At 39.9% G+C, this 12,473-nt stretch overlaps 1 protein-coding gene across 5 annotated transcripts in view; it reads left to right on the forward strand.

Moving 5' to 3' along the window:
* Nucleotides 1–11,609, forward strand: part of rnf220a (ring finger protein 220a) — a 462,984-nt gene extending 451,375 nt beyond the window's left edge. For all 5 annotated transcript variants that reach the window (XM_048602023.1, XM_048602025.1, XM_048602024.1 and 2 more), the window contains one exon: nt 9,850–11,609. In XM_048602023.1, the coding sequence (XP_048457980.1) occupies nt 9,850–9,921 (72 nt within the window). In that variant the 3' untranslated portion in view covers nt 9,922–11,609. The remainder of the gene's footprint in view (nt 1–9,849) is intronic.
* Nucleotides 11,610–12,473: the final 864 nt, after the last annotated feature.

A 12,473-nucleotide genomic window follows, 5' to 3' on the forward strand; every position in this document is an offset into this window, starting at 1 on the left:
ACAGCCCTACGGCACCTTCCCCTGTAACCGGCGAAGGTGCAACACCTGCCCATTTACCTCCTCCCTCCCCAGTATCCAAGGGCCCAAACATACCTTCCAGGTGAAGCAACACTTCACCTGCACTTCCAAGAATCTAGTCTACTGCATTCGCTGCTCACAGTGTGGTCTCCTCTACATCTGGGAAATGAAGCATAGACTTGGCGACTGCTTCGCAGAACATCTACGTTCTGCTCACAAAAAAGACTCTGAACTACCTGTTGTCTGCCACTTCAATGCGCCACCTTGCTCCCTGGCCAACATCTCTGTCTCCGGCTTGCTACAGTGTTCCAGAGAAGCCCAACACAAGCTGGAGGAACAACACCTCATTTTCCGCTTGGGGACTCTACAGCCCTCCAGACTCAATATTGAGTTCAATAATTTTAGGGCCTAAACTCTCCCATGTCCCAGCCCCCCACCCCACACTAGGCCTTGTTACCACATAGCCTACCATTACACCCCCCCTGTTGTTAGTCACTAACAGTCCCCATTAACAACTATTCACCCTCCCAGCCTGATCGTTAGCAACTCCTTTGTCTGTCCAACTGTCTTTCTCTCTCTTTGGGCTCTATCCTATCGTTTACTCCCTACCCCACCCACCTCCCTATTTTCTGCATATAAACTGACGTTTTCCCAGCTACCATCAGTTCTGAGGAAGGGTCACCGGACCTGAAATGTTAACTCCGTTTTCTCCTCCACAGATGCTGCCAGACCTGCTGAGCTTTTCCAGCAACTTTGTTTTTGTTCCTGATTTATAGCATCTGCAGTTCTTTTGGTTTTTATTTTTCTATAAAGGAAAGATCAGACTTAATGTTATGAGGAAGGGTCACCGGACCCGAAACATTAACTCTGATTTTTTTTTTCACTGGTGCTGCCAGACCTGCTGAGCTTTTCCAGCACTTCTGTTTTTGTTCCTCATTTACAGCATTTGCAGTTCTTTCGGTTTTTATATTGCTGCTTGGAACCGTTGTGCAGCCTGAAAATCCAATTCACACCTCAACTCAAAGAACAATTAGAGATAGTAGGAACTGCAGATACTGGAGAATCCGAGACAACAAGGTGCAGGGCTGGATGAACACAGCAGGCCAAGCAGCATCAGAGGAGCAGGAAAGCTGACGTTTTGGGTCTGGAAACATTTCTGAAGAAGGGTCCAGACCCGAAACGTCAGCTTTCCTGCTCCACTGATGCTGCCTGGCCTGCTGTGTTCATCCAGCTCTACACCTTGTTATCTCTTCAGTAACAAGCTCCTGCAGAAACAGCTTCCCCACAGGCTCCAGCCTCAACACGAACAGCAACCAACCACGATCAGCAGACCTGAAAACCTCCGAAAACCATCAACGCGACTGACAAAGCCTCAGGCACATTATGAGGTGAAAACCGGCCCGCAAAACCACCACAAAGTTAGAAAACCCAAGTACTCAACCCAGACTGAAGGCCTACACTTTCCGAAGTCGTCTTCGAAGCACTGGCCACAGCAAGTGGGAGCGCCAGCTATAATTCAAAATCAGGTTTATTCCCAGTGGTGAGCTTATTTTCTTGAGACCCCAAAGTATTCCAACCTAGCTAGCAGGGAGGGGAAGGTGGGTTGGTGACAGCGCAGGGCACCCTCAAGTTTGGGAAGTCTGATTAAAGTGTCTGTGATTTAAAAACTATGGTTTAACTTCTAACAATATTTAACATGTGTTTAAGTACTGCCTTCTGCATATGGTGTGGAGCTGGAGGAACACAGCAGGTCAGGCAGCATCAGAGGAGTAGGAAGGTCGACATTTTGGGTCAGGACCCTTCTTCAGAGCTCTTGTCATTCACCTTATTTATACCCGTCATCATTTTATAAACTTCAATAAGGCCCTCAACTTCTTGTGCTCCACTGAAAAAGTCTCCTTGCCTCTTTTATCACAATTATTTCCCAATTTAATCTTAGATTTTGCTTATAGTCTAGATAAAATCCCGCTGTTCTGAACTATAAACTAGAACCATTTGGATTTATCCTTTACAGTTCACAAACTGAACTCGTTTTGAGGCTTTGCTGTCTTTTAAGAACGTTGAGACTCAAGAAAAAAATCTTTGCCCCATTTTAGCATGATATTATAAGACTGTCCAGGCTGAAAATGACAACATTAGGACCTGTAAGTAGCAAAAGTAGTATTTGCTACACTAATTCATGCAGAATTAATAGGAACAGGAGTAGGGCATTCACCCCTTGAGCCTCTTCATCCATTCATGATCTCTGGCCTAACTCTAAATACATGCGTTTGGTCCATATCCCTTAATAACTTTTCTTCACAAAAATTTATTTATGACTTGTCAGCAACGTCATCTTGCTGGTTGTTTCTTAGTTTGAAAGGCTTCCGTGCATTTTTAAAAGTTCTGTGCTTAATGCATTACAAAATAGGTTTTTATTCCTTTGTCATAGTACTGGAAGGTGTGAAAATAGATAAGTCCCCTGGCCCAGATGGGATTTATCCTAGGATTCTCTGGGAAGCTAGGGAGGAGATTGAAGAGCCTTTGGCTTTGATCTTTATGTTGTCATTGTCTACAGGAATAGTGCCAGAAGACTGGAGAATAGCAAATGTTGTCCCCTTGTTCAAGAAGGGGAGTAGAGACAACCCTGGTAATTATAGACCAGTGAGCCTCACTTCGGTTGTGGGTAAAGTGTTGGAAAGGATGATAAGAGATAGGATTTATAATCATCTAGAAAGGAATAATTTGATTAGGGATAGTCAACACGGTTTTGTGAAGGGTAGGTCGTGCCTCACAAACCTTATTGAGTTCTTTGAGAAGGTGACCAAACAGGTGGATGAGGGTAAAGCGGTTGATGTGGTGTATATGGATTTCAGTAAAGCATTTGATAAAGTTCCCCACGGTAGGCTATTGCAGAAAATACGGAGGCATGGGATTGAGGGTGATTTAGCGGTTTGGATCAGAAATTGGCTAGCTGTAAGAAGACAGAGGGTGGTGGTTGATGGGAAATGTTCATCCTGGAGTTCAGTTACTAGTGGTGTACCACAAGGATCTGTTTTGGGGCCACTGCTGTTTGTCATTTTTATAAATGACCTGGATGAGGGCATCGAAGGATGGGTTAGTAAATTTGCGGATGACACCAAAGTCGGTGGAGTTGTGGATAGTGCGGAAGGATGTTGCAGGTTACAGAGGGACAGATAAGCTGCAAAGCTGGGCTGAGAGGTGGCAAATGGAGTTTAATGCGGAAAAGTGTGAGGTGATTCACTTTGGAAGGAGTAACAGAAATACAGAGTATTGGGCTAATGGTAAGATTCTTGGTAGTGTGGATGAGCAGAGAGATCTCGGTGTCCATGTGCATAGATCACTGAAAGTTGCCACCCAGGTTGACAGGATTGTTAAGAAGGCGTACGGTGTGTTAGGTTTTATTGGTAGAGGGATTGAGTTTCGGAGCCATGAGGTCATGTTACAGCTGTACAAAACTCTGGTGCGGCCGCACTTGGAGTATTGCGTACAGTTCTGGTCACCGCATTATAGGAAGGATGTGGAAGCATTGGAAAGGGTGCAGAGGAGATTTACCAGGATGTTGCCTGGTATGGAGGGAAGGTCTTATGAGGAAAGGCTGAGGGACTTGAGGCTGTTTTCGTTAGAGAGAAGAAGGTTAAGAGGTGACTTAATAGAGACATACAAGATGATCAGAGGATTAGATAGGGTGGACAGTGAGAGCCTTTTACCTCGGGTGGTGATGGCTAGCACGAGGGGACATATCTATCACCCCTCAATTTAAAGCTATAGAACAGATGTCAGAGGTAGGTTCTTTACTCAGAGAGTAGTAAGGGCGTGGAATGCCCTGCCTGCAACAGTAGTAGACTCGCCAACTTTAAGGGCATTTAAATGGTCATTGGATAAACATATGGATGATAATCGAATAGTGTAGGTTAGATGGGCTTCAGATTGGTTTCACAGGTCGGCGCAACATTGAGGGCCGAAGGGCCTGTACAGCGCTGTAATGTTCTATGTGCTATATACTGGTCCCGCATGTATTATGTGCACTTCAAGCACTATGTGATATTCAGAGGGTTAAATGATAAATGTAATTTCTTTTCTAGCATTGTTAATTCTTTTTACAGCAACCCTTGCAGTAAAATTGTGAAAATGAAAGAATTCTGAGCTCATTTAAGAGTTGCATACATCAGAATTTTGTCATTTATTGCAGCTATGTTGTTTTATTCTTTCTATTTTTAGTTTCTTGTGGTCACTATCTAATTGTATCAAATATTTATTTGAGTTTGCATCGCTGTTTTTAAAACGAGAGTTTGATCCAGTGTTTGAAATCAAATAGCGCTGTATCATTACATCAGAAGCAGAGTACTGCAGATGCTGGAAATTGCAAAAAAAAGTGCTGCGAACAAAAAAACTCAACAGGTCTGCCAGCACCTGTGGAGAGAGAAACAGAGGAAACGTTTTGAGTCTGATATGACTGTTGAACATTACGGTCACACTATAATATTTTGGTTCTGTAGATAGTAATTTCTACGAGTTCAGTTTATGGCAAGCGAGACAGTCGGACTAGGAGTGGATGATGATGTTAGATTTCTGTAACAGATGACAGTGAAACTTAGGCAAGCCACATAGCTCACGAAGTGACATTTCCTGCTACAGTGCAAAATGCTAAAGGAGTGCAGTCAGCTTTTAGATATATCCTATTACTGACCTTTGATAAAATCCTCATGTCTAAATAATTTCAAGACCATAAATCCATCTCGGCTTTTAGTAAAACTTGACTCTTCGCTTGTGAAAAGAGTGCCCACAAGGAAAACACATTTGCTTTGTAGGGGAAGTTGTATTTTATAAACTTTGATTTATTAGGAAATGAACAGCCATGTTTTCCCCAGTGAGCAATTCTGTGTTGGTTATAGGAAGTCCAGTGAGTGGCTAATCTGCTCCACTGTGGTAATTTATTTAATCTTGCTGTGCTGTAGAGTGACATGTTTTTAATAGTTTAGATTAAATTTGGCAAAACTGAAGGCACACAACTTGAAGTGTGGTCTTCCAGATATTTACCTCTTTTACTTTCCTCAATTACAGAAACCTAGAATTTAAAATATGTTGGGACTTTTAAAGCTGAGCTTACATTTTTGTCAGGTTGCATGTTTCTAACTTTAATATTTTGCCACTTCATATTGCTGAGATACTAACAATCACAAGCTTTTATCAATCCAGATATTAACCTTATTGTTATGAGATGGCAACAGAGGCACAGTTTTGTTTCTGGGGAAGTGGCTTATCACACTGCCTTGGGATTAGAGGATGCAAACGTTTCTACCTCAAACCAATTTGCTGCTTTTCCCAAGCTACTAAAATTCACTTGATGCTTAGTTATCTAAAGTTAACACTTAATTTCTGTCATGCTCAGAAACAGCGCATTGTGTTCCTAACTTTTAAAATACACACGTGATTAGATGTGGACTTTTTAAAATTGACATCAGTGGACAATATGTTACAAAGATGGACGTCAACTGACCTTGCTTGTCTATTCAAAAACTGACTCACTTAAAAAAGGCGTCTTAGACATAAAGGTGTCAACTACATACATCCTGAAACCATCAAAGGACATTTCTGAATTGTATGAGTCTTTTTTTTTTTGGAAAAATAGGCGTAACATCTTAGAGTTAATCCAGGATGTGGCTAATCAACCCAAGCCCACCACTGTAATTGGAAAAGAAAGTGCAGTTGTACAGAGTACATGGTATGGTAGCCGTGTTTGCCTATTCATAATCTTTAAATGGTGACTGCAAAATGTAAAATAGCAACAAACGGAAGGCAATAATAGCTATGCCTTAAGAATTGGCAGCTGTAACCTAGTGAGGTCTCCAGCGCCTGTTCCTTTTTGGATCCAAAAGTGCAGCAAACTGACTATCTAATAACTGTAAGCAACTAACTTCACAACCTGCAGAATATCCATCTCTTTGTGAGAATACTGAAATGAATTTGGCATATGACTTGGCTGTTGAATTCACCATCATCATCTTCAGGACTGCATTGGCTGTTTTCCAGAACAAAACAATCCTAGTAATAATGAAGTGGAGAAGAAGGGTTTCTGAAGAAGGGTCTAGGCCCGAAATGTCAGCCTTCCTGCTCCTCTGATGCTGCTTGGCCTGCTGTGTTCATCCAGCTCTACACCTTGTTATCCTAGTAATAACGAAGTCTTCTTTTTGCGTATAACCTGCAAAAGTGTCCTAGTCTCTTCAAATGTCTGTGTTTGTCTGACGGTGGCTATGTGAGTGAGTGCAATATTGTTAAATTAAAGAGTAAGTGCATAAATAAACAATCATCTCTCTTTATTTAAACTCATGAAAGGCTTGTTTCTGGCTGTTCAGAATGTCCACATACTTCGGGGTTAAAAACCACACATACTTACCTCTTAAAAAGCTGACTGATTGCAGGCAATTGGGAAAGGAGCAAAGGTTTCTGCAGTTATGTCTCACCCTATCATAACATTTCATACATGGAACTGGATGTTTGCTTAGACATTCAACTGACAAGCATTTTTTTGGAAAGGCTGAATTGAAAAAGGGGAATGAAATCACTGCAGATGATCTGATTCTGCCTGTACTTTTATTGTATCCTGCAATAATCTTGAGACCTTTTAATATCAAACAAACCTTAGGATGTAATTGCACTGATTCCTTCAAAAGTATATTTCTCTACAAATAAAGTTCTTAAGTTTGACCATTTTCTCTCCAATTAGCATAACTAAGAGAACTGGCAGTGAAATGGCTATCGAGAACACACAAGATTAACAAAACCTCCTCATTCATCTTTCTGATTATTCTGTTAACACTGAGCTTTGACATTGTAGTTAGCAGTTATTGTTCTTGCATTATTTCTCTTTACCATTCCAGTTTCTGATAGAGTTAGAGGTAACCACTCATACAAATGACTGTTCATACCTTTTTGCTGTCACTTTCTTTGACAGATGAGATAATGGTGGTAGATCATTTATTTGCTTTGGCAGACATTTGTTGCTCGTTATCATTACGAGAATAAGCAAGGCTTGAGTGGGTCATTGACATCTTTGAATATCTTGATTGCATACAAGTCAAGATTAAGGTTTGGAGGTTCATGTTGTTGTTAAGGTAAATCCATGATTTTGCAACAAGCCACACCCAATAGCTGCAAATTAGGAATTCTTTTCAATTTCCAACAGGTTTGATTTAAAAGGTACGTTGTAATGGGATAAATTTACATTGGGCTGCAGATAAGCTGGACATAAGGCACTTTTGAAATTGATAAATGATGCAGAAAGGAAGAGTTCAAATTTTAGGTCAGTTTTGTGGCAGGGATGAATGGGGTCTAACTCCTTGATGAGAGGTTAACTGGAACTGTGAAAAGAGTGAGAAAGGGGCTGGGGGAAAGTTAAAGCTAAAAAAACAAAAGTGAGAACAAAGGAACAGGAGTATGCCATTCAGCCTGTTGAGTCCTGTTGTCCCATTTAATACAATTGTGGCTAACCAAACACTTCAGTGCCTTTTTCCCCCCACACCATCTCCATAATCCTTTGCCAATTGATAATCAAAAATCTGTCAACCTCTACTTTAAATATACTCAAACACTGAGCTTCCGCAGCATTCTCTTTAGCAATATCTACATTTTAAGCAACATTGTGTGGTATTCTTTTATTAATAGTTGTGCCAGATTTTAATTTACCTTATATTAACAGAAATATGCCATTTGTGTCTATTTTGCATCTGTACACAAGGTGAAAACTGCAAGAATTTTCAAATTTTTTGGCATCTATTAGCCACAAATCAGATGAATGGAATCTAACACTGGAATGTGCTTATTTAAAAATTGATCAGTAGCTAACTGAATGGATTTATCAGCTTTTAAAAACTGAAAGACCTCAGTTTAACGCAAGCCCAATATTTACTATGCTCCAATACAAATGATCATTGCAATCTGAGTGTTATAACATTTTGTCTGCTGTTACAATGTATCAGCTTTGAATATTCAGGCATTCAAATGCCATGTTGCACTTTAGTCATCAACCTTCTCAGTTAAATTAGAGTAACTTGGACCATTTTAGCTGGTTTGTTTGTTTGGTTTATGTGAGACCATTTTTACTTCATTTTATATTCTTTCATTCTAATGATTTTCATACAATTCTTTTATTAGATTTAGGGGAGAGAGAGAGAAAAAAACAGCGGGCGATCAGGGGGGTGGGGGGACAGTGGAGGATCCGGGCAACAAAAGGGGCAGCACGGTGGCTCAATGGTTAGCACTGCTGTCTTACAGCGCCAGGGACCTGGGTTCGATTCCACCCTCAGGCGACTGTCTGTGTGGAGTTTGCACATTCTCCCCCGTGTCTGCGCGGCTTTCCACCAGGTGCTTTGATTTCCTCCCAAGTCCAGAGATGTGCGAGTTAGTTGTATTGGCCATGCTAAAATTTCCCATTGTGTCTCGGGGCGTGTAGGTTAGGTGGATTAGCCGTAGGAAATATAGGATTACAGGGAAAGGATAGGGGGATGGGTCTGGGTGGGATGCTCTTCAGAGGGATGTGGTGGACTTGTTTGGGCTGAATGGCCTGTTTTCACACTGTAGGGATTCTGTGATTCTATGAGATTAGTACATAATTCACATCCTTTTTAAATTAACATTGTTGAGATGACGACCATGGGTTTTTGTACCAATAGTTTGGCTGCTCAGAGTTATAGGATTCCATTTTTAAAATGGTACTAACCAATTTTGGTTAATCTGTTTGTAGCTTTATTGGAGTAAATATTAGAAATCATTGTACCTAGCCACTGTAGACTATTTGACATAAGTTTAAAATGGTTTCAGCATTTTCTATTCTTGTTGCAGCTTTGTGGAATGCATTTCATCTTGGAGCTAAAAAAAAAGCTAAATATCTGCTTTACTGATAAATTAGACCATGTGTCCAGTAATTAACCACTAAGACATTAATGGAGTATTAGCCAATTTAGCATCTGCAGTGGTGAAAATGAATTGAAAACATACATTTTGATCACTGGACGTTGTGAATTGCACTTCTAAGAGCATGTAGAGGGGCAAAATTGATTGAAAATAAAACTCAAATAATTAAAATCCTAGTCTGCATCTCTAAATATGCACACCATACAGCTTTGTCTTGTTTATTTTTGATATAACTTTTGAGAAACATTGTATTTAAAGGAGAAGGGGATAAAATATTTTCAAAGTAGCAATATCCTTTTTCCTGTTCACACTTTGATAGTTCCTGGCAACCCCGCTGAAGCCACCGTCCAGGGAGAAGACTAGACATTCTGAAATAGTACCCCGAAAGAAAATTAGTGTGTCTTTGGATTAGTGTGGCAGTCAGTTGATCATAAGATAACGTGCATTAAAATGATTTTCTAAACCGAAGCAAAGTTCTTACACCCACTTAAAAGTTAAAAATTCAGTCACCTTGAATTATCGAGCCATATCTTCAGTTGGTTGGAGTATTTCAAAAGTCCTGGGTCTTAGCTGAGGAAGCAGTGTCGTGCAAAGGAGAGATATAGAAATATCAGAGTTAGTGCACCTGTCTTAGAAAATGTGTCTACATTAGAGACTATTTTTGTGAATTCCGAAAAATATTTCCAATAGAATTTCTCAAGAGTTGGAGAGTAGTTTGAAATCTCATCACGTTCATGATTCTGGAAATAAAAATGTGAAAACATGAAATAGTGCTTTAAAATCTACTGTGATTATGAACAGTTGCATGGGCAATAGTAATAATTACCTTTTCCACATCACCCGTTAAAAAAAGGTGAATATGAGAATGATAATAGCTGACCTTTCCTTGTATTTAGCTAACTATTTCTTCTTTTTCAGGGGGCTAAAAAACTCTGTCCACAGTGCAACACCATCACATCCCCTGGAGATCTCAGACGTGTTTATTTGTGAAGGAGTGGGATATAGAAAGAAAAGGCCGTGGTGATCCTGAGGCCAAGTTAATTACAATGCCTCACAACAGAAAGAGGACCATAAACAATTGTGGGGTGGCACCAAAAAATGTACAAATATTCCATTTTTGATTTTCTCTTAAGTGTGTGGAAGGAGAGAAGCAGCCCATCCAAGAGGAGAACTTGATAATGCTGTTTGTTGTGTTAATAATAAAGGAACCCCTATCCCCCATCCGAGTTTTATCAGATGATTGACGCCCAGAACACATATACACACACCTCCATAAACCTGTTGACTGGAGCTGCGTTTACCAGAAGACATTCTGGGCTGTGCATTGTGAATGGACCTGTACTGTGTTCTATTGTGGTGTTATAGTGACAAAAAAAAGATGAAGCACATGTAATATAAATTATGTATGTTTACACCATTGATTGTGTATAAATGGAATAGACTTATGAACAGTGCATACTAATAAGTCCTTAATCATTTTGAGAGAAAGAAGTAAGATGCATTAAGTCTGCAGTATTTTTTACCCAGGCTACCTAAGATTTAAATGTTTTGGGCAGTTGGTTAAAAAATAATCTGGTTTAATGAATAATTTGTGATGTATATTTCTCATTCAGATAAAAGGGACAGCTTTTACAGTAATGGCTGTAATAATGCCCATAACTTAAGTACTAAAGGATGTAGACAAGTTGGCTTGTCTTAGTTGTAACAAATGGGCTACTTGTACTAGAAGCCTGACCCATTTAAAATATCAGGCTGCGCAGCACCAGACCCCTGAGGGAGAATCAGGTTGACCCCTATATAGAAACTATGGCCCAATCCCTAAGTGAAGCTGCGTTAGTTCTTGTGGACCAGCGTTGTGCTGTGTGTCTCGGTTGTACCAGAATATGTAACCAGTTATAATGTTTGTTATTCATGTGAAAAGTCCTGGAATATACTGAAGAACTTGAAAGTAGATTTTTGAACAGAATGCAGATATTCTGTGATTAACAGTTGCCTATAACAATGGCAGCCCTGCCCTCTATCAAAAATAATAACTTAATTGGCTTCATCTCCTGTTCCTGAAAATCTTTTGAATGTTGCCAGTTGTTATAGTTTGTATAGCCCATCATTATAAGTCTCACAATTTTAGTGTTGTCTTGTTATTAAGGTAGTTGGACCTTGGTTCCTGGTTCTCTTTCATATTACATTTATGCTACATTCTGGGACAGTCACTGAAATGTGCAACTCGCTATAGCGTGTAAAATGCTTGGCTCCCAAGAAACGGATTATGAAGGGAGTAGAAAAATTAAAATTTGACTATGTTCTTTACAAAACATGTTGGCCATGACACAGGCACAGGCCTTAAAAGAAATAAGAATGATATGAATTTACTGTAGTAATTGACCATTGATGTAAAAAGAATCTCTTGGCCAAAGCAGGCTACATGGTGACCTTTAACATAACCCTTTTGATGTTGGTTGGACATAGTTGCAATTCCTCACACTTTTATTTCCTTTTTTTTTCCCCACTCTTTAATAGCCAGTTGCTGTTTTGATGTTTCCAATCATCTCTTGAGCACTGTATTTTTAAAAACAAATGTTGCCACAGTTCATGTAATATGGCTTTAATGGACAAAGCTTGAAATATCCATTAACACACTGGCATTTGCTAATAAAAGTTCAAAGTCCTTCCAGAATAAACTGTGGTTGTCTGTGCTAGTACAGAACCAAATGATTTCATTGTAAGGCATCTCTCAATTTACTCTTTGCATGTTGCTTATTATTAGGCTATTGCTTTTGAAAATAGATTCATGTGGCTTATTATCTTGCACAATTATAGCAGTGTAAATGGGTATTGGATTAATAATCAGATGGAAGAACTAACAGCAGTGTCAGGCAAAGAAAGCCAAAATATGGCAAAACAATTGAAAACATATCCTTTGTTGATCTGGCTATTCCATTGCGCAGATTCACAGCAGTCTTCTATATTTGAGTGGTGGTTTGGATCAATCAATGAGAAACTCACTTTGTTCTGCTTAAAAATGTTTTCATGTGATGTGGGTGTCACTGCCTAGGCAAAAATTTGTTACAGGTCTCTAATTGTCCTGATGGAAGTGGTGGTGATCTGCTTTCTTGAACCACTGCAGCCCTGTGGTGTAGCTATACCTACAATACTGTTCGGAAGTGAGTTCTAAGATCTTGAATCAGTGACAATGAAAGAGCAAGTCAAGATAGCGTATGTTTTGGAGGGGAACATGTAAGTGGTGGTGTTCACATGCATGTACTTGCTTTGTCAGTGTTTGAGATATCGGTTTTTTGAACAAGCTAGTGAAAGAGGCATGGGGGAGTTGCTGCAGTGCATTTTATAAATGGTACATATTGCTTCCACTATGTGTCAGTGGCAAAGGAAGTGAATGTTTAAGACAGTGGATAGGGTGCCATTCAAACAATGGATGGCATCTAACTTTTTCAGTAATTTTGGAGGGGCACTCATCTCCAGGCACTATTCTATTACACGCCTGACTTGTGCCTTATAGATGATGCTCAGGCTTTGGGAGCCAGGAG

The sequence above is a fragment of the Rhincodon typus genome, chromosome 10, assembly GCF_021869965.1.
Source record: "Rhincodon typus isolate 14 chromosome 10, sRhiTyp1.1, whole genome shotgun sequence".
NCBI lineage: Eukaryota > Metazoa > Chordata > Chondrichthyes > Orectolobiformes > Rhincodontidae > Rhincodon > Rhincodon typus.